The 23,802-nt window shown below is 36.4% G+C and overlaps 1 protein-coding gene across 2 annotated transcripts in view; it reads right to left on the reverse strand.

Moving 5' to 3' along the window:
- Positions 1 to 9,769: 9,769 nt before the first annotated feature.
- EER4 (Transcription initiation factor TFIID subunit A) overlaps positions 9,770 to 23,802 on the reverse strand; it is a 32,960-nt gene continuing 18,927 nt past the window's right edge. For both annotated transcript variants that reach the window (XM_088967291.1, XM_088967292.1), the window contains exons 7-9: positions 15,023 to 15,058; positions 14,630 to 14,908; positions 9,770 to 10,088 (exon numbers count right to left, since the gene is read on the reverse strand). In XM_088967291.1, the coding sequence (XP_088823417.1) occupies positions 14,723 to 14,908; positions 15,023 to 15,058 (222 nt within the window). In that variant the 3' untranslated portion in view covers positions 9,770 to 10,088; positions 14,630 to 14,722. The remainder of the gene's footprint in view (positions 10,089 to 14,629; positions 14,909 to 15,022; positions 15,059 to 23,802) is intronic.

A 23,802-nucleotide genomic window follows, 5' to 3' on the forward strand; every position in this document is an offset into this window, starting at 1 on the left:
AAACGGAACCAAATGTATACATAATATTTCTTAATTCTTATCATATTTTATATTTGAAATAATAAATAAGATAATATTATTAAAAATGTTTAATTTATTAACATATAAATCATCTAGTATTTTTTATTCATAATGTCAAAACTTAAATTTTAAGTTATTATTTAAATAACAAATATAATTTTCAATATAATAAGATCTATTGGTTACTTTTATCTTGATTAATAATCAACCTGGACTTGACCCATTGACGGCCCTAACCATAAGCTGTGGGTTATGGCTGAAATGGGTGTTATAATTAGTCCTACAGCCTCTTCTACAGCCATCAAGTTCAACTAAATCCGCTGTCGGCCTCCCCAATCCCCACCACTTAATAGAGCCCAGATTTCTTACTCACTTTTTTACCCACTGTGAATTGGAACCACACATCCCGAGTGGGTGGGAAATCCTGAGTGCACTTAATATCCCTGTAATATAACTTGTATAAATAAAAGTGTTTGGTATCATCTTATCAACCAAGAATAAGATTTGAGAGAGAGAGATGCCTTATATGTGGAGTTGTAGGATTTCAAGTTTTATTCTTGAAAGTTTTCAATTTGATAGCATAATCATAACATTTGCACTAGATAATTTAATTAGAACTATGCATTTATGTGTAAAATGGCATATGAATTTATATTTTAATTAGGGACGACAATGGAATAGGTTTAGAAAGGGTTTTGTAAATTTTAGACTCTCTCTATCAAAAATTCATACCTTCTCCCAAATCTACAGTGGGTCAGATTTTTAATTAGAATCCAAATCCCATACATGAAAATGTAAAACCCTCCCTGCATTTGAGAGTGTATTGGGTCAGGTCTAGAAATACACCTAATTTCTTTTATTTTTTTATCATTTATAAGCAATAAACAAACAAAATAACATGAACAACTATCAAAAATATAGAAAACACAAACTATCAATTATCCTTTACAAAGATCCAAAACATTATCAAATTCAATATACATAAATTTATATACCTTATAATGACAATTTAATTATAAGTATTAGGGCTATTTTAATAAATCCAACTCTCAAAACCTATCCATACCCCAAGATCCATATTAAAAAAAAAAAAACTGTTGGGGCAGGTACCCTCTGGCTAGGGTGAAAATTATCATCTCAGTTTTTTATTTGATGTTTTCACATTTAAAAGAATGCGAAATCATATATAAATCTTCTATTGATCAAACCTAGTCGTTCACGCTTCTCCATTGCACATATCAGCATAAACTGTTAACCAGTCAAATGGAATTCCTGGCGGAAGCAATTTTGATTTTTCGATTAGACAAACTTCACCGATTAACCCAGCTTAAACGCCTCCATTAGAAAGAGATGTATGGGGAGTTGACTAAGCAGAGACAATATAGGGCAACGAGAAGCTAAGTGTTTGGATTAAAAAACTGGATGGCTTCGTATACCTCTCACTAATTAATCAAAAGCGACGCTTCGTTTCTCCTTTCTGGGGAAAAAACAATAGAGTCAGATAAAATAAAATAAGTACAACTATAAAAATAATGAATGTCAAACCAATTAAAGCAATGTAGTAGGTTTAATCTGAGACAATGAACCCATAATTCTGGTATTGAAAGCAATGCATAAGATGGATTCATTGAATATTCCTCATTTCGGTTAAAGACAACTAGTTGAATTTCATTTTGTCCAAAAATATATATTAATAGAGAACCATTGAAATTATGAAAACCTAGAGCATCTCTGAAACAGACAAATTTCGATTTTTTATTCAATAAACAAACAAACCCAGAAAGCAAGTTAAATTTTGCCAACTTTCCAAAGACAAGGAAAGAAAGCTCCCATAAGAAATATATTTGGATCGAATTGACATTTATTAAAATAAACATAAAGGCACCGACAGAAGCAAATAATAAACTGATCAATAACCAGTAACACTTCAGATGAAAGTGATTTATCATTTGTCTTGCTTGTAAGCATTTATATAAAGTTGATTTTATTTAATTTTTCCTGCAAAAAAAAATTAAAAAATAAAAAACATGCTTGCATCAGTGTTTGATAGAGGGTCATCTCATGAGAAAAGCGCTGGCGTGAAGCAAGAAAAATAAATGCCGCCTCTGAAAGGTGTTTGGGGATTAGATTACATGGGATTTAACCAAATTGGACGTTTTGATAAGTGATCTGTTTGTTATATGAACATCGGTTTATCAAGACACTTCACGATTTGAAGTAAATGTCTGATCACATCTGCATTGAACGGTATTTCAAGGAAATTTGAAAAATTCTTGGACGACTAAACCGAGGCTGTTTTGTACCTTTCTTCTGTAGCGAAGCTTTAGATTACAAGGTACAATGACTGATTGCCAAATTTTGAATCTAAACACCGACTCTTTTGTGGCTATAAGGTGAGGGCAAATTCGGTATTTGAACTTTGTAGAGTGGTTAAAGTTCACTTTCACTCATAATCAATCCTTAATCTGTTAGAGTGTTTCCTCGTATCAATCAATCAAATGTACAGAAGGACTTCACCACCGTCGATTTTTTTTTTCCTTAAAAAAGGAACCACTAAAAACATTAGGATACATAGATTAATAAAAATTTAACTATTTTTATCCCCCTAATACAAGCATTCAAAGAAGACAAAAGAAGATGGAGGGATTGTACCACCGTGGAAACTTGTTCCCATGAATTATAAATTATAAGGGAGTTACGATGGATAGATATGTGGGAACAGATCCTGGCCCTTTATGGGTGGTCTACAATTCTACATTAGATTAATAAAAATTTAACTATAAAATAAAAAAAAATAGTGTCCTTTGTTGGGTTTAATGTTCAGAGAATTAGATCGGACATAAATCTGAAAAAGGGAGAGATTTACGAGTCAAAGGTTCAATTGGGGTATACATTCAAAATATATAATTATATTTTTCTATAACATGTATTTTTTATATTAAAAATAAGCAAAAAAATGTATTTCTTAGCAAATGTAGTGGGGCAATATGCCTTTCTCATCTTGGGAACATGTAGATCTTGAAAATTTACACACAAAAAAAAAAACAAAAAAAAAGAGGTCACCCCAATTGGCATTTGAGCGCAAAATTATGGCCTTTAGAAGTTTGTATTTATATACAAAAAAAATGTCAAAAAACCTACTGGTTTTCTAAAACTGGGACTGGGTCACTGAAACGGTTTTAGAGGTATGACTAAACCAGCCAGGGGCCTGGGTCACAGTTCAACCAGTCCAATTGGCCGGGCTGGTCAAAATTTTTAAACACTGGTCAAGTTAGAGATCACAACATTAAGGCAAGATTGGAAAGAGCAAAAGTGAACTTGATCATTAACACCTTTTTAAGGGCAATGAAGACTAGTTTCCCTTAGCAGTCAAACCATTCGATTTGGGAGCTAGACAACTGTTGGGTTCTGTTTCTCACCTATCCCGAATTCTTCTACAAAACCATTGAATCAGTTATCAAACCAGATGATTGAACTGTTAAGGCGTTGGACCTGAACAACGGTCATTTGTATTTTAATTTTTTAGTTACATTTTTATTTTTAAATTTTTTTAAAACATAATAGGCTGATCCATTCGAACAGATGATTGAACCATTTAACCCAAAAACATGTGGCAGAAGCTGTTCCATTTACAGGTTGGCTTTAAAACCTTGGCTAAAACCATTGAGAAAACTAGGGCTGCACATCCAAGAATTTCAACCACACCGGCCTCAGTTTGTTGAGCCCATTGAAATTCCAAACCCAACCGGAACCAAATTGCACACCTTGAGAAAACTTTGCCTTTCCATGTTTACATCACCGATATTCCTAACATGCAGCCGGATGAATGTGTCCAGCAGTGTGCTGTGCTAAGCAGATCCAAACTCCTCTACACATAATACATTAGTCTATGCAGCTGTCTACAGTATTATTATTGGAGTTCACATCAACCCCCCACAACTTCCTACAGCACATCCCAGCCGTGTATTGAGAATATTTCTCAATGATAAAACAAGAAATGACGAGGCATTATCTGGAGATGTTCCTAATACATGGTTGGGATGTGCTGTGGGACATTGTGGGGAGATGATGTGAGCTACTATTATTGCTATATAATGTAGGATTTGATTCTGAATCTCATGCAAGCAGAAGCTCTGCATCTAGCCCCGCATTGGGAATATCCAGTCTCCCTTACGTGGGAGATGTTCCCAATGTATTGCTGGATTCTCATGCTTTTCATGATATGTAGAATTTTTGTTTGCAGGGAATCTCAGTTGATATAAACTAATGTTCAGTCAAGGAGAGACAAGGGGTTCGGATCTCCTGCCAACAAAAGTCCCTTCCAGCACATTCCAATATGATCTGTGTCTGCACATCACTTGCATGGCGGGTCTCAGCCTTATGACGGATCCCAACATGAAGTGCGGATGCAGATCATGTTAGAACATATTGGAAGGGATTTTAGTTGGCAAGAGATCACAACTCCCTCCGTGATGATACAGGTTATCAAACATAGCCAATTTTTTCCCAAAATTACTTGATTGAGACTCTTAAGTGACACTAGTAAACGTGTACGTGCATTTGCACATGGCAGTGTCTTTGATGAAGGTAGATTTGTTTTGTTTCATAGTGCGGGGGTTGTACGTGTTATTTCTCTTTTTGATTCTCATGGCATTCTCGTCGTAAAGACTCTTTAATAGACTTTTTCTTATATGGTTATAAGTGGACAATTTCTAAAGTGAGTAAAGGACATATATGCCCTTTTTTATGCTTGATGTATGCTTAGACAAAGGGTGTAGAAAACATCTAATGAAAATTCTAGAAAGAAGGAGCATTCGCTCTTTTAAAGGTAATATAGATTTGTTGATGTTTCTAGTGTTGTAGGAAAAAAACAACTATTTTTTGCTCCTTGTCCATGAAGCATTGTCAAATATTGATTGGATTAATTGAGACTTGAGACTTTGTTACTAGATATAAGAAAGAGACTCCAACATAATGGTTTTTGTACCTGCAATCCTATTGTGAAACCTAGTATATTCCATCAATGGAAGAGAGCAGAAATTAGAAAACTTTGAATGCAATGTACTTGAGTAGAAAAAACAAGATGCCCTTGGTGGAAGGCCCTTAAACCAATTTCATTCAATAAATAGATTAGTTTACATGATTTAGGGATATTATAGGGTCCAAAGTAGAGCACAAGCAATACAATTTAGCACAATTGAGCAAATTTGAACCACAACTTTTATGTATCTACAAACATGTAAAACCTCTAAGAAAATGCTATGAAAGCTGGTCAGCTGTCCAGCTCTATTTTTTGGTAAGGCACTATTTTGACTAAGTGAAAGTAACAAGAATTGATTTAAATAGGGCTGTAATGAAATCGGATTTGGTTCTCACAGCCGCTTGCAGCTGTGCATTGGAAATATCTTCTCCCCATGAATAAAAAAATAAGAGTATGGAGATGTTCACAACGCATGGCTTCAAAAAGTCTGTGAGGACCAAATCCAAATTTGGCTGTAACTTGGGCGGTCTAACCTAATCCAATCTGAGATTTTGCACGGGTTGGGCCTAAATTTCTGAGGACTGACCTAAGCTTGGATTGGATTGGGCTTGAGTTGAGGTCTCAGGTAGTCCAAATCCATTAAACAAATACATTATTTTTTAGCTTCAGCACTAAACAAATACATTTACATATGCATTTTATTTATATAAAAAATATAAATGAAACATCTACATATTTCCATTCAATAATACTCCTCAATTTTACATATTTATGTGCAAATGTTCATAAATTCTTTCAAACCCAACCTTCCCACCTAACCTTGGCTTAAGTTGTGTTGGGTAAAACTTTGGTAAGCCTGAGTTGATAAATACAGGTTGGACCTCGGATTGTGCCAGGCCTGATCCTAAGGTTAATGCCTTTAGGCTACGTTTGGAAATGATGCAAATATGCGTGAATGCAAATATGTAGAGTGTAAATATAAATTGCAAAGTTGGGTTAGTTTTGCATTGACAAATTTATCTTCTTACCAAACAGACTTTTAGTTGTAATGGATGCAAACATGAATTCCAATAAAGCATATGCTTTTCTTTATCAAAATCCCACTTGAATGCAAATTTACTTCTTTTTTATTAATGTATTTTTACATCTTATTATCAATGTAAATATGCATTGATCTATCACAAGGTGTATCGAAAAGACAATTTTAAGAAATGTATCGGGATACATTTTAGATACGCATGGATACGGACGAAAAATCAAAATACATATAAATATGATAGGAAATTTAAATAAATCATAAAAAATATATTAGTTATAATACTTACATGTTTTGTATGATTGTAAATAAGTCATTTAAATGTAAAAAATATATTTTAATGTTTATATAAAATGTGACATATCAAGATATAATTAGTAACTGTTGAAAAATGATGGAATAACTAAAATGTGAAAAAAGCAAAAAAAAAAACTAAAATGTGAATATATATATACATCAATTTTCAAATAACCAATATAATTTATCTTAATATTTATTAGTATATAAATTTTAATAATTAATTTCAGCATTTATTAATGAGCACCACTAAGAAAAGATAAAATTTACTTAAAATTAAAAATTTATATAATTATAATAAGCAAATTGGAGTGGCTTAGTGGTGAAGTTAGGGCAGCAAGAGCTTCAAAATTTTGAATTCCACTACGAGCTACAATAATTCAAAATGTCAAGCACCCTCACCCTAAATACCAATACCTGTTCATGTATTAACATCAATTTCAAATTTCAAACTAGCACCTACCCCAAATGTAAAGTGTAACTAAGAATTTTGACAATGGGATGAACGGTTAATTCTCCCTAATAATATATGTTTAAATGATGATGATGATGACACCACTTGGGCTGTTCTAATTGAGTAGTTAATCCGTTGCCACTATCAGTGATGCCTTTAAATCACCCACCACAATGTCAACGACAGTTTCAAATCACTGATTCCCAGCAGCAGCATGTGATGCAACATGCAAGGGCCCCTTTTATTAAATAAACGAAGACCTTGTCAATCAAACGCTGCCTCTTCTTCTTTCTTTCTTTCTTTTCGCCTTATGCTGTTGTCGAACAATTCTCGTTGCTTTGCCAAGATATTGGCTTCTTGGGGAGATGAATTGAAACCGGGCTTACATCCAAATTCAACCGTGTTGCTCATAGAGTTGACAATTTGACACCATGCATGCCGCCCCACACTTGCTTTATTGCCAAAGGAAGAGTCACACAATTATTGTTTTAATTATTTTATTTATTGTGTAACCTGCTTAATTTCAACAACAATGCAGCTTCTTTCTTCTTCTTAATATATATATATATATATATAATATTAACAAAGAGCCATCCAATTCAGTGCTCTTTTCGTCGTCCTATTCTCAAGAAGCAACGCCTGTGCAACGATGTATGTGAAAGGCATGAGATTGCAGATTAACTGAATGTGATGATGTATGTATGTATGCATCAGGGGCTGTGTGACTAATAATAAGTAACGCCCCCACAATAGCCATACATGCCAGATGAGAGCTTGAATATGATTGATTAATGGTTATATAAACAAATGATAGGGTGCAACTTGCAAGCAGCAGATCTAAGTGGTTAGAGTAGAGATGCCCTACCACAAAGAGGGGAAAATAAAAAGCATGCTCAGTCAGACATCTCCCCAATCCAAATCCAATGAATTCGCTTGCATTATCGTGGAATTAGCGATTTATTTATCCCTCCAAGGCAGGCAGATGCAGATGAGCAGATGACAATGTTTGTCAAAGAAATCACCATCGGCCAGCCTTGTTATAAGTCACCATCAGCCAGCCTTGTTAAAAGTCACCATCTGTCGATCACGGCCTATTTTGCATGGTCTTTATTTTCAAGCTAAGCTTGTAGGTATATATGTTCCTACTACTACTACTATGGGGATCAACCAATGGGTTTTGCTATTCGGTAACCACTAATTCCTGAGTCTTTGACTTTAAACATTGATGGACCCACTAACTAAGTTATCATCAGAAAGACTTCAACATTGAGCCCGAATCATTATTATTCATCTAAGCCTAAAGCCTTGTCCCATCCATACTACATGAATCCCATTCAACCCCCTATCCGTTTTTGTCAGCCCCCAGAATGTATCGTAAATCACTTCTTCTATGTCTAATAGTTATCTATTTGCTAAATCCATCTCTACATCTCCAATACATTACACCACCCATCCTAAATCCGCATCCTCTACTCAAAAAGAATGCCCAAAAGTGGACACATCACAAATTTATGCCACGTGTACTCCACACATGAAAAACATACAATGCTTTTTGAAAATTCAACCATGTTGAGAGAGTGGCACAAAACATTCATGTTCTTAGTCTACATTAGTGTATTTACTTGTGATTAGACCTGTTCATGGACCAAATAATCCAATGGGCTGGATTCTATATCAGGCTTGGAGAAATTTTTAAGCCTCTAGGCTTGGGCTCGAGCCCCAAACACTGAGTCCAACTATATTATATAATATATTATTATTAATATATAATTAATATATTATAAAATTTCTATTTGGATCAAGTTTCGACATTACCTACCTAGTTAGCATCCCAAGTACGAAACCAAGCACCCACTATGCTGCTATGGATCAAAGGGTATTGGGACGATAAGCCCTTTCAACCAAGGATATGGATATGTGATAAGGATAAGGTGTATTCAACTTCAATCACATCTCATTTTTCTCTCCTCTATTTTTCTAATTCAAAACAATGTGGACGAAAGGAGATGAAAGGCCACTCAACCGCCCATTGCCTAGAAATGAAATGCAAGGCAAATCATTACATATTTACATCAAAAGCAAATTGCAGCTCCTCTGTTTACATTTTTTCTTTCTGTTTTTTACTTTTGTTGAATTTTGTTGCAAAGAGCACTTACGTGAAAGCTCCATACAGTGAAAAGGGTAGACGTAGATCTGATAAAAAGAAACGAAGTCATTGATGATGTTTGATTTGATGACTTGGAAGATTGAAACAAAGTGCTACTTCATTTTATATTTTTTTTGGGTAAATTACAGACTGCCACCCAGTATTTTGGGTAGTGACACTTTATCTCCTGAAACTTTCATTTGTAACAAGGATGCATCCTGAATTTTCAGATTTCAACATTTTGCCCCTGCCTTGCTAACAACCCTGACAGTCAAGACAAAATTACTAAAATGTTCATTCAAGAGTTTGATGAGCTGAGAGAATAAACATTTTAAAAGCACAGTATCTCTTGTTGTATTTTTAGTTTTTTTGCAGTAATTAATATTTTCTATTTTGTGTTTTTATTTATTGTATTTGTACAATTTTCTGTTTTATTTTCCTCTCTTTCCTTTTTTCGTATTATCTACAATGTCCTACTTTTCTTTATTTTCCAATTTTTGTTTTAATTTATCAATTTTCTGCAAAATGGTTTCATAAAAGGAGATAAGGGCAAATGGCAATTTGTGGTTTTAGAAATGTTTAAACACACATTGACAGTCACATGAGAATCTTTTAGAAAATTAAACAACAGAATGTTAAAAAGAGGGGGGCAGAGTGCTGGAATCTGAAAGATTTGTCACAAATGAACGTTCGGGAGGTTAAGTGTCACTACATTGTACACGGTGGCAGTGTGCAATTTCTTCTTCTTCTTCTTCTTCATGTAGGGTCTTCTTGTAATATTAACGCATAAAGAACGCCCAACAGCAGAAACATGCACATAATGCCAACCAAAAAGAAGCTCAACAATAATTTCTTTTATCCTTTTTTTACTTTTACATCGTTTCTATCAACCAGTTCTTGCAGTAAGGCCCCTTTACTTTACACACAGTCTGCATTGTGTGTACCTTAAGGATCATACCAAATGAAAGAAAAAAAAAAGATGGATTAAAGACGAGACATTATAAATGAAAAACAATATTAAGTTAAACATGGCACAATTTAGTGTATATCTTTGTGTGTGCTGCAACTGTTGCAGCAAATGCTCTCGAAACCCATCCTGAATCCTCACGGAATATCCGTGAATTTCCACCAATCATGCAAGCTTGCTTTTTCACTGGTCCAACCATGAGAAAGAACAAAGATCATACTCAAAAGTCAGTAAAGTTACCATAAAGCAACAAGATTGAATTAGGAAGCAACAACATTGATATGGAAACTAATATCCCTGTATATTTCCATATACAGGGAAATCATTAAGCCGTTTCACCTATATTTTAGCAAACAATCTACACTCTAGTGCATACAAAATCCAGTTGGAGGAGCCTACTTTGGAGACTTCCTAATTTGACATCTCAACCTAAATGTATTGTTCACAAGAGTTTTTTTTTTTTCACCCAAAGCAAAATCAACAGAGACTAATTATGTTCTTTGTTTATTTGCTTGCACATTCAAGATAAATAGAATGGCCGGTCCAATAACACAAATCCTGTTGCCATAAAGTTTCTGTTTTCATGTTGGTTAAAGGAGAGATGAAGTGGATTTAGAGTAATCCTTGGAAATCAGCCCATCACGGATCTACACTTTGTAACTATTATGGAGCCAGTGGTTTCCGTCGTTCAAATTACCATAGTTCATCTTGAAAGGAACCCCATTAAAGGACATTAGTGTTGAGATCTTACCTGGTTGATGTAGCGCTGATTGCACTCAAGGTTCTAAATATCGACACAGGCCGATATGCCGTGCTTTTTTTTTATGTTTCATTTTTTTTTTCAAAACCGGTTCAGAGGGGTTGGTTTAAGTCCCAGCTACCCTCTGAACCATAGTCTGACCTGATACAACCCCTGTAGAGGCGTATCGGGAAGCTCTCAGCATGATACGTATCAGCCAATACGTACCGATACTTTGAACCTTGATTGCACTGACCCAAACTGATGCAGGTTGTGGTTAATTCGATACTAATAGATGTGGGACTGAGTTTTTCGACTATGACCCTAAAACGACTCCAGGGGGGCAGGAAGGGTACAGAGTGATTATTTATTTTAAGGATAGATAAGAGGTTAAAAAGGTTCCTAGTCAAATCACTAAGGACGGCATATTCTACCTAGAATAGTTAAAAAACAGAAAACTCAATAACCAAGCATGATAATAAATTTTTTTAAGGAAATTTACGAAAAATATTTAGAACGGATTGTATGTAACGGTTGAATTTGTTTTGATTTTGTGCAAATTTCCCACAGAAAAGACAAAAAAATCCCTATTCCCTTCATAAGAAAACTACCAAAGTTCCATAAACTAAGGCTTTAAATGGAGTTTTGAGATGAAATTTGGTAGGAACAAAGGTTGGTAAAAACTTACAGGGGACAACCTAATAGGAGGGCATTTGGGTTTGGCACAAAAGAAAAAGAACTACCAAAATGGAAAACTTCAAATTCTAACGCAAATTAAAGAAAAATTCATATGAACTCCTCAAAAAATATTATATAAACTCCTTTAATAAAGAATCTATGAGCTGGTGGACTGGTTGTAGTAGAAATAGTTGCTTGCAGAATTGAAGAGAAGATAGAGGGAGAAGGAAAAGAGGAAAGGTCATGTGTCACTCAACAAGAGGCCTAGAATCACTTTAACATTTATCGAATTATCCACCATAAATATGTTATTATACATAAAAGTTCACTCAATCATCATTCATTGACCATGCTTTTGTGCTTGGGACAAATATAGACACTATAGGGGTGGTGGCCAAACCTACTACAAAACTAAGAAATAGAATTTACAAAATTGTCACTATCATAATTTAACGTGTCATTCAGTACCACTAATTGACCTCCAACCATGGAACTCGTGAATTGCAAAACCTTAACTGTATTTCCTCATACTTGAAGATTTGTTTAAGATAATAAAAACTGTTAACATTATTAATGAATTTATAGTCTATTAAATAATAATAAACAATAAATTACTTAAATAATAAATAATTATTTATTATTAGACATTTATCAAAGGTTACAGCATTCAGATTACAAAACAGCTTCACTGCATTTAAAGATCCAGAAAGGCTAAAAAGCAATTTTTCACTACTCAGCTCAAAATTGTTCTCAGTAACGTTTTTTGCCTTCCAGAGATTGAAGTTTAGATTTATGGAACACTACCTAACTCAAGGAAAGATTCAATAACTCCTGAACTACTTAACCAATCATTATGAAGTTTTAAATACAACTAAATTATGATAGAGAAAAAGAAACATTTAGGTTGGACTTCACAAACATGTAAATTACCAAAATGTTCCTGTTGTCTAAAACTAAATACAGAAAAAGCGTAAGTAGAAAATTCGAGTTCTGACTATTTAATTCCTGCAGCACTAGTCTAATTACTTTTTGCATTCTTAGTAAACTTTGAAAGATGAATAAGAGACAAAGTATGTTCCCAAGTTTTTTAAGGGGTTTAATGGGATACGTTTGTTTTAAATTATGTCTAACAACATATTTTCAAAAGTGTCTTTTCAGAGAAGATCAAAATTATTGTTTCTTTCATAAGCTATTTTTGGTGACTACTTTTCAATGCAGAAGTTTCAATACCTAAAAAAAAAAAGGAAAAGAAAAAGCAGATACAGAACAAAATGCAATCTATTTTTTAAAAACAGATGAAGCAAAGATACTCTTATTTGTCTACACAAAAGCTTATTCCCATGCACTGATAGCTTTAGTGTGTTTTTGGGATATAATAATGCTAGGAGTTAATATGGAGAAAATCTACAGAAGTCCCTCACTTGGCACCAGAAGAGTAGCATAAGTTTTAACAGGAAAAGTTCAATCAAGACCACTGCATATGTTCAGTAATCAGCTTCTCTTTCGGTTAGCAAGATTCTAGTGGTGGAGAAGGTACATCCGGGATCAGGTGCAATGTGAACTTCATTGTCCCAACCCAAAAATGACGATAATGTTTATATTTATGTGTGCGTATGTGCAGGGATGAGAAAGATGATTTTGATGACACAAATAGTTTCTTTATTTAAAATACTATTATGTGATGTCTATTTATTATGTCTGTGCGGGCAAATATGAATTCCCATAACAGCCCAAAACCTGATTTCTTGCATAGGTGAGGTTATGGTTGAATATGTTAAGTTGAAGATAGGGTTCAGACTGTTCAGTCAGTGTTAGAATTGAGGATACATGATTGGGCTAGATTTCACCTCAGCCCAACCCAACCTGGCCTGATTTGAGCTCCTTATTGGTGGAGATGATTCCCTCTTAATTTTGTTCCCAAGGCTTTGCATCCAGGCCTTACTTGCCTCATCTAATCTTGTAAGATCAGTGTAAGTCAAGTGTTGCCTAGGTGTCAGCTGGGTCATTGCCAAGGCAACCAAAAGGTCCGAAATAACTAGGTGGATGATGCAGATACAAATATCTTATGAGGGACAAATAACTAATTGAATATTGTGATGGTGACAAAGTTTTTTTACATTGGGATCAGGGTGTAGGTAACATTTTATGCTCTAAGAACTACGAAGACCAGTGGTGAATGTTGTGATAGTGACAATGTTTATTTATATTGGGATCAGGGTGTAGGTCACATTTTATGCTCTAAGAACTAACAGAACCAGCAAAAACACTGTAGCAAGCGAAGCTGTTCAAAATAAAAGATTTAGAACCAATGTATTATGCGAAGACTTTCGAAAACATCAATGATTACTTGGAAACATAAGGAGAGATGGAATCGGATTGAGATGAATTTCTTGATGTCATCCCATTAGACAAAGTAGTTCAAACTAATAAAAGGATAGATATTGAAGTGGTGGTTGGAAGAGAAGTTCAAGAAGGGAAGGGTTTGGGTTTGTTCCTTTTCAGCAGTGAAGAGCAAGAAAAATATTTATGGTACTAGGATAAAGAGATACAATTAAATATTCCGAATCCACAGGTTAGGACTTAAATATGCAAATTGTTTTAGGGGGGGGATTGTCAGGAGGGAATAGACAGATCGTTTTTGAAGATTTTAGAAGAGGTATTTTATTAGGGGTAGTGGCAGTTTTGTTTGGGGCATATGTCTTTTGTTAGGTGAGGATGGTTGCAATCCTTTCAGGTGTGAAAAGGTTACCTATGATGGGAAGATGGAGCATGTTTTTATGGAGCTGTTCTTAATAGTTAGGGTTGATAGGTGTGTCAGTGCCTTTTTCTCTCTTTGGTGGTTTCTTATCACTTCCTGCAACTTCTTTTTATTAATATAAAATTTTCGTTTTCTATAAAAAAAAGAAAAAAACTAATTACGCCCCTTCTATATATTATGTAGGTGTTACAACCCATTTTTGGTCCATGGGAGTGTATGCATATCTGAATATTAGAGACAATAATCTAATTCATTTATGTTTTCTTTTGGGGAACTTACAGACTACCACCCTGTACTTTGGAGGTAGTGACACTTAAACCCCCGAATGTTCATTTGCGACAAAGACCCACACTCAACTTTCAGATTCCAACACTTTACACCCGCTGTCATTTTGTCAGCTAACTTCAGAAAAGATTCTTATATGATTCTCATGTGCATGTTTAAACATCTCTAAAACCCCAAACTACCCTTATATCATTTTATGAGACCATTTTGTAGAAAATTGATAAAATACAACAAGCAATTTCATATTTGAGAGATAATGAAGCTTACCATTACAATCCAGAAATCAGCACCCAACTGATATGGAGAACAAAACTAGTATATATACGAAACATCCCCTTCTTTATCCTTTTCTTCTGTCCTTCAAGTTCCAAATCGTGGTACTTGCTGCAGCAAAGGAGAGCTAGTTGACTGTGCTACCAAATGCTCTGAGCTTGGGGATGATCTTATTGTGTGGTTAACAACTGGATTGCCAATTGCTTGTCTGATCGTGTCTCTAGCACTATTTGCATTGGTTTGAGAATGAGATGATTCCATCAATGCGCGTATCTGATCCAATAATGTGTTTTAGTAACTCTAGTACCCAGATGCATGGAATGTAACATAAACACAATGAATATCATAACAAAAAAGTAGGGAAAAAGAATAAGATTCCAAAACTACCATCCCAAGACGCCTATTGTGAAGATCGCCTGACAACTGCAAGTACATGATGTATCAAAATTAGATTCCTAAAAGTCAAAAGAGAAAGAACATTTGCATAAAATTAAATGCTAAAGTATATTATCAAATAGCACCTCCAAGAAAACATATCTGTGAAAATAAAGGCAATAAACTAAATACAACATAACACATACTATATCAGTAACTAAGAAAATGCACACAAATTATAAAAAAAGGTAGCAAATATTAAATGCTTTTGGCATCTCATGGAGAAACAATCCTGTTTGCATTGCACCTAATAGTTGGAAGTATTCCTACCAGGAGAGAGCATTTTGTTTTGGTTGCTTGGTGATTTTTGGACGTTGGACCACCATAAACCCAGGGGGATACTTTTTCCATATTGATTTTAAATGTACTTTAAGATTATGTATAACTTTCAACTTCTATCATTCATCATTAAATAAGCATCCATACCCCATTTTCTGAAGACCTTTCCTGTGCTGTTGCACTAGTTTATACCTAGAACCCGGATAAGTCTATACTACCAAGGAACCATCCTGCACGAAAAAATCAGGTTGGCCAGGGTGATGCAGGAAGGGTTTTGTGCAATTGGTTATCCTTTTACATGAAAATTGCTATATTTCATATTTTTCTATTTTAGCTTTTTTGACAAAAGAGTGTGCTTAACAAATTTAACAGGTTATGCACATAGCCACATGGACACAAAATCGAAAAGGCACAGTATCATCATCAGAAATCTTCTGGCATGTCCTTGGAAATCCACCACCTTCTTTCTTGCCTACTTTCTCTAGGCACATTAGATGTGAAACCTTGACTGGAAGTCTAGCTAAGTAAAGCTAGATTCTGAGAAGATGAATGGCGGAGGGAGATCCCCTTCTCCTAAAGGTGACCTAAACTCATTGATCATCTTCTTCCATGACCATCCTATTTCCTTTGTTTTTTGAGTTCTTCAAATATGGAATTCTGGGGTGACAAGAAAGATTGGCATATGCCAAATGTTAAGTTTCAATGTTCTTTTGGAACCTTAGAAGTTTTTTCCTTGCCAACGGAAGGCAGGGACAAACTTATTTGCACAACTATTTTTTTTTTGTTTTTTCAATGTGTTTATTTGTAGTACTATTTCCTTCCCTATTAACCAAAAAAAAATTCTATTTCCTTCCCTCATAAGGAATTGTTGAATGCTTCTACTCTCCCAAAGATACGTACATACTGCTTAAAAGTAGCTCACCAGAAAATTTAGTTTCTAGAGCGGGGGTTTAGTAACTACACTGGGACCTGCCCTTCCTGTGTAGGCAGTGGCAATTTGGTTTCTATTTGGGGTGGGTGAGTTTAATGACTCAATTGTATAGCCTTCTGTACTTTCTGATCTCTTTTTCTTCCCTTGAATTATAATAAAGTTCTAATATTTTTCAGTGCTTTTTTGGTTGGATAACAAGTTACAAGTGCCTTGCACCCAGCACCCCTTTGCATATTGTTAGCCTTGACTAACCACCCCTTAAATGCTTACACTAGTATTGTACCCCAATACAAGTTATTTATACATACACCAGATTTTGTCAAGCCATCCACTAGGAGGTTATCTTACCTTGGAGTGTGGCTGAAAATTAAAATCAATTTCTGAAAATAGTTTAGATTTTTTTTTGATAAGTAAGATAGTTTCGATATTTCCCTTAGCATGTTTCTATATTTTAATGATCCTGCTTCATTATAATTCACTTATTCAATTACAACCTTTGAATCTTCTTCAACTTGTAATCCCTTGTAGCTGAATGACTTAGCCAGCTTGAGACAATACAGCACAACCCATAATTCTGCCCTGATTGTCTCTATTCCCTTTCAGACCTGAGTAAATTGTTTCCAGCTTGTGCAGAAGAAGAGTATCACACAGTGTTTTTATTTCCACATGCTTCCAACTTGTGCCTAGCTTATAGAAAGATGGTGAACCACCTTTTTCATCCACTAGAATTATGCATCTAAAATCTGCAAAACACTTTTAGCATATCTGGTGACCATTTCTTGGCCTTTTTTTTATCAGTAATCCAGTTCTTAGTTCTTCAGGATGTGCAAAACTTCCTTTAAGGGTTTCTATTCCAACCAAAATACCCTCAGTGACAGGGATAAGGTTATGCAACAATGCCTTCTGCATGCAGGTTTTTTATGCATCTAGAAGAAAAGGAATACAAGAACATTTTAGAATAAGGTGAGAATATAGTCAGTTATTGATCTGGTCAATATTCTATTGGATTATAGTTGACTCATACAATAGTTGTCCAATATTGCAAGACTATCCTCACAAGGTACTGGCAGTCATCCCATGGACCACCTAAGGACACCATATGTTAATAATATTCCCTAAACAACCCATACCTGTCAAGAAGATACAATATGTGCAGGTTTCCACACTATGTATATGACCAGAACATGGATATGTCAAGTGGAGTGTGGAGAGTGTACCATCACATTACAGAGGTGAAATCATATATATACAGATGGTACAATCTTCTATAATATTCTTCAGTTTTCACATAGATACATGGAGCTAGGTCATTGCTCCTAATAGAGCCCCACTTCAGCAAACCATTCAGAATGTTTGTTTCAGTCTTCAAGGAGTGGAACATAGGATTCTTTTTGAAAGATGTAAACATGCGGCTAGAAAAGGAGGGGAGCTTCTTCAAAAAAAAAAAAACAGAGAATTGATGAGGTTGACTTGGGCCTTAACGACAAGGCAGGGAGCAGTGATGGGGTTCGAAAAGTCAAAAATAGTAGTTTGGAGAAGGAGTGGTTCACTTTTTTCTCTCTTTATCTTAATGGAGTTAAAAATTTTATCTTGGAATGTTAGGGGATTAGGTTCAGGAAGAAGAAGGTTGGTGGTGTGCGGTACTCTTAGAAGATCGAAATCTCAAATTGTGTTTTTGCAAGAAACTAAGCTGGAAGCTATGGACCCAGGTGTAGTTAGGAGTATTTGGGGGGATGGTCAAGTTAAATGGAGGGCTAAATCAGCCACCAGCAGTGCTGGGGGTTTACTGACTCTGTGGAACCCTATGTTTTGTAAACTTATTTCCTTTAAAACTGGCCTCTTTTCATTATCAGTGACTCTGGAGTTTTCGGATGGGAATAAGTAGCAGATAATTAATGTGTATGGCCCTTCAGTTGTAGGCTTACAATGTGTATGTCCCTTCAGTTGTAGGCTTACAGAGTCTTTTTGGAAGAAGTTGGTTGTTATGAGAGGCTCATTTTCTTGTTCGTGGATAATTTGGGGGTGATTTCAATGCCACCATATCCTCTGATGAAAGAAATTCTAGAAACAGAAGGACAAGGGAGATGAGTTTGTTTGCTGATTTCATAAACAATTTTGAGCTTATGGGCACTCCTTTAGTAGGAGCTCAGTATACCTGGATAAATAACCATGGGATTCCTACCCTGGTAAGGCTGGACAGGCTTCTTATCTCCTCAAATTGGGAGGAGGTCTTTCCGGATTTTAAGCAGATTGCTCATCCTAGGCCTGTTTCGGATCACACCCCAATCAGCTAGTTTGTGGTGTCCGGGAAAAAACCAAGACACCTTTCAAGTTTGAAAATTCATGGTTTGAAGAATAAGGATTTATCTCTTTGCTAGCTTGTTTTGGGCTAAGTTGTAATGTTAGTGTCCTTGTATCTTTGTATTTTCTTCTTTCCTTTCTTGAAGTTCTTTGTGACTCTTGGAAGATAAGTGTGTTTGTCTTCCACTAAGTGTGTTTGTCTTCCACTTGTAAATTTTCTACTGATGATTTAATGAAAGTGTTATTGATAAAAAAAAAAAAAAAAGGATTTATCTCTTTGCTGAAGTCAGTCTGGTGTGGGTGTCAAGTGGAGGGTACTAGCTCCCATATCCTTGCAAAGAAGATGGGAGCAATTAAAGAAAAGGTCAATATCTGGAATCTGGAAAACAAAATTGATCTAGAAACCAAAAAAAGAGCTTACCTGAATACCATTTCAGAAATTGACAGAGCTGAAAAGGTGGGTCCAATCTCAGAAGAATTGAGACAAAAAAGGGTTCAGGCAAAGACAAATTTTGACAAGTTGACAGTGAAGGAAGAAATTAAATGGAGACAGAGCTAAAGTAACTTGGGTAAGACTAGGAGACAGAAACTCACATTTCTTTCACAAAATGGCCAATGCTCGAGTCAGAGCCTCTTCAATCAGCAAATTGGAATGGGAGGGAAGAGTTGGGAATTCAGTTGCTGAAATCAAAATGGTAGCCTCTTCTTTCTATAAGAATCTTTACAAGGAATCTTGGGACAGAAGACCTTTCCCTTTGGATTTAGTTTTCAACCAGTTAAGTGCAGAATAGAAACAGCTTCAGGAGAGGCCCTTTTCTGAAGAAGAAATTAAGGCAGCAATTTTTAGTTTGGATGGTGACAAATCCCCTGGGCTGGATGGATTATTTAACCTATTTTTCATCAAATGTCGGCATTTTGTTAAATCTGATTTGCTGAAGGTTTTTCAGGATGTTCATGATAATGCTTCTCTGCAAACAAGTCTTAATACCACCTTTATAACTTTGAACAGATTCTATAAAATTCTAGCAGAAGTGTTGGCAGAAAGAATGAAGCAGGTGTTGAGTAGTATAATTTCAAACAACCAGTTTGCTTTTGTTCCAGGGAGGCAAATACTTGACTCTGTCCTTATGGATAATGAGCTCATTGACTCGAGATTAAGAGAGGGAACTCCGGGCCTTGTAGTTAAGCTGGACATAGAGAAAGCCTACAATCATGTTAATTGGAGGTCTCTGGATCGTGTGCTTGAGAAAATGAATTTTGGTCAGAAGTGGAGGAATTGGATCAAAGTTTGTGTTTCCTCACCCAAATTCTGTCTTGATAAATGGCCAGTCTGCGGGGTATTTTGAAAGTTATAGGGGTCTTAGACAGGGTGACCCTCTATCACCCTTGCTCTTCATTTGTCTAATGGAACTTCTGTCCCAATTCTCCCTTAAGGCTGCGGCTAGTGGGCTTTGGGATGGTTTTGCTATCGCCCCAGAAGCAGAAAAGGTCAACATTTTGCAATTTGCAAATGATACCCTCTGTTTCCTAGATGCCTCAACTGATCAATTGGAGCTCCTACTTGGTGTACTGTGCTGGTTTGAAGTGGTTTCAGGTCTAAAAGTTAACCTTCATGAAAGCAAAATCATTCTGGTGGGTCCTGTTCCAAACTTGGAAGATTGTACTAGCTTTTTTTATCAATAAACATGTATTTTATTAAATTTCAGATTGTAAACAATTTATACAACTTGGTGATGGGAGTGTTGATCCCTTTAATCACTCTATTCTATCCCTCGTTACAGTGCAGCCCAAAATAGGTGTTGTCTCAATGCCCCTTGTTTTGCTAAAGCATCAGCTAGCCCATTTGCACTTCTTCGGACCCATTTAAATTCAGCCTCAACCTCCTTTGCAATTTTTTCCACTTCCCTAATCACTTGTTTAAATGTTCACGGGGTACGACTACTGTTTGCTGCCCAGGAAATTACTACTTTTGAGTCCCCTTCCACCTCAATATGTCTGTATCCTAACTGTTTGGCCAACTTTAACCCTTGTAGTAATGCCAAAAGTTCAGCCTTCGGTGAGTTTCCGATGCCAATCAGTCCTAAGAACAAACCCAATATCCTCATTTCAGAATATCTGAATACTCCTCCTACTCCTGAAACGCCCGGATTTCCAAAGGAGCTCCCATCAAAATTTAGTTTCACTTTATTGCCTTCTGGTGGTTTCCACTCCAACCTTACTTTTTCTCTTACTCTTGATGATTGTGCTATTTCAGGCCAGGTTCTTAGAATGTTTGTGACCGAGAAGACTTGAAACTTGAAAGCTATCCAGGGTTTTACCCAATGAGCTACTTTCACCTTGATGCTATCAATAACTTCCTCTACTGCTCTGCTTTTTTCCGAGAAAATCCCGTTATTCCTCTCTTCCCATATTACCCAACAAATTGCTGCCTTTGTTGCTTTCCACGTTACCATCCCTCTTTTCTTTTGTTGTCTCAAGAAGTCACGGTTGAAGAGTCCTGCCACATCTTGAGGGGGAACCCACCTACAGCCAAAGAGAGTACAAAAGAATTCCCAAATTTGGAGCACAAAAGAACAAGATGTCATTAAATGGGATAGGATCTCACCACTTTCCTTACACAAAGAGCACACATGAGGAGAAAGGCAAATGTATGGCCTTCGTCTCTGCAGCATATCGCAAGTGTTTACCTTAGCAAGGAATATTTCCCAACAGAAGGCTTGAATCTTTGGGGGAATAGGCTTGCACCAAATTTCTTTCACAGGGAAATCGCCACCTAGAGGGTTGGGGGAAGCAAGTACTAAAGAAGAACAAGAAAAGAGACCGTCTGGAGAGCCTACCTAGATTCTAGAATCTTCCAGCGAAGGGTCCAAGTGGATTTTCCCTAGAAGGTCCAGCAATAGGATTAAAGACTCATACTCGTTTTCCCTTAGTCCCCTTCTGAGGCCCAAGTTCCAATTCACACCATTTGGACACTGTGCTCCCAACATGGATATAGCTCCCCCTTGATCTTTAAGTGGGGTTTCCCCTACCCAAAGATCTTCCCAAAATAGAATTTTATTACCTTGTCCCACATCAAACTAGATGGAATTGAGGAAAGTAGAGTAGATTTCATGAATTGCTTTCCAAGGAGAAGCCAAAGAACAGTGAGGGGAGATTTTTGCATCCCAGCCATTTCTGTCCACCCCATGAATGCTCTCCATTTCTTTGTGCCATAGTCTATTGCTCTCAAAGGGAAACCTCCAAGCCATTTACCTAGTAGAGTTGTGTTCCTTAATAGGATGTTCCCAATCCTTAAACCCCCTTGTTCCTTAGGTTTGCTAACCTGCTTCCACTTGATCAAATGGTGCTTCCTTTCCTCTCTTAGATCCCAAAAGAAATCTCTTATTTACTTCACTAAGCACCTTGCTACCCTAGAAGGGATTCTAAAGGTTGAAAGGAAATAGGTGGGGAGGTTTGCCAGTGTGGCTCTAATCAAGGTTATTCTTCCACCCAAAGAAATATAATTCCTCTTCCATAGGGCTAACTTCCTATCAAACCTTTCTAAAACTGGTTTCCAAAACCCAACTGACCTAGGGTTTCCTCTTAAAGGAAGATTGTGCTAGCTTGATGGCCTGTCAGGTGAACTTCCTTCATGTGAAGTATCTTGGCCTTCCCCTTGGGTCTAAGTGCTTCTCTTCTGCGATTTGGGATCCAATTATTGAGAGAATGGAGAAAAAACGAGCCTCTTGAAAGGCTAAATACCTGTTTGTTGAAGGTAGAGTGACTCTTATCAAAAGTACTTTGGCCAATCTTCCCACCTACTTCATGTCCCTCTTTCCCATTCCAACCAAAGTAGCTAAGAAGCTTGAAAATCTTCAAAGGAATTTCCTTTGGAGGGGATGGGAAGAATAGCGAAAAATTCATATGGTGAAATGGGATCAAGTTTGCTTGCCTAGGGAGGAGGGGGATCTAGGCCTAAGAAAGTTGAAGGTGCTAAATTCTGCTCTTCTGAGTAAGTGGTGATGGAGGTTTGCTGCTGAAAGAAATTCCTGGTGGAGGAACTTAATTGCCTCTAAGTACGGGGTGGATTGGGGAAATTGGAAATCACAAGATCCATTCCCAAATTGGAGTTGCTCTGTTTGGAAAGGCATCCTCAAAAGTCTACCTTTGATGTATGAAGGTGTGAGATTTAAGGTGGGTAGAGGGGACATGCTGATGTTTTGGAAAGATCCTTGGTGTTTGGATAGACCTTTAACTGAGGCATTTCCACTTCTTTTTCAATGTGCAGCAAATCAAGAAGTATCAGTGGTGGATTCCTATTCTCTCTCCAATAACACAGTGATCTGGAATCCTCAGTTCAGAAGAAACCTGTTTGATTGGGAAGTAAATGGGGTCTTAGAGCTGTTGGACCTGTTACAGGGTCAGATTATAGATACCAACAGTGAAGATGAATGGACCTGGATCTGGAGTAGGGATGGTTGCTTCTCAGTTAATTCCCTGACTTCTAAACTTAGTAGCACTGGTGGGGTTAACTTCCCCTGTAAGCAAGTTTGGAATCCTAGTTCTCCCTCTAAATCCAACTTCCTGGTGTGGACAATGGTACTGAACAAATGCCTATCTAAAATCAATTTGGATAGGAGGGGTCTTCATCTCCCTTCTCTGATGTGTGGTCTTTGTGGTCTATTGCCTGAATCCACAGGCCACCTGTGCATCCACTGTCCTATCTCCTCTAGTGTGTGGGATCGTTTCCTCAGGGTTGGACTTTGCTGGGTCAAGCCAAGTTCAATCGAAGACATTCTGTTTAGCTGGGAGATTACAGGCCTAAAGAAAAAAGGAAAACTAATATGGAAGACAATTCCTGTGGCTGTTCTTTGGGTAATCTGGTCTGAGAGAAACAGGAGAGTTTTTTGTAACAAGACTAAGAGCACTGATGAGATAGCACAGCAGGCGGTCAGCAAGCTGATTTCTTGGGTGTCTGTTACTCCTGACTTTAAGAATAATAATGTTCCCGATTTGTTTAGTTCCAAGTCCATTTGGAGTCTGTAACTTGGCTTAGTGCTCTGTCTAGTCCTTTTGTGGCTAGCCTTCCTGTTGTAACTTGTACTCCCTGTTTTAATAAAATCTTACTTTACCTTTCAAAAAAAAAACAAAAAAAAAACCTTGACTTCAAAACCTGTACTGATAATCAATCAACTTCCACCCTTTCTTTTTCTTCTTTTCCTAGGACAAAAACAGGGTCTCA

This window comes from Nelumbo lutea, chromosome 2 (assembly GCF_056320005.1).
Source record: "Nelumbo lutea isolate HS-2025 chromosome 2, American lotus-T2T, whole genome shotgun sequence".
Classification (NCBI taxonomy): domain Eukaryota; kingdom Viridiplantae; phylum Streptophyta; class Magnoliopsida; order Proteales; family Nelumbonaceae; genus Nelumbo; species Nelumbo lutea.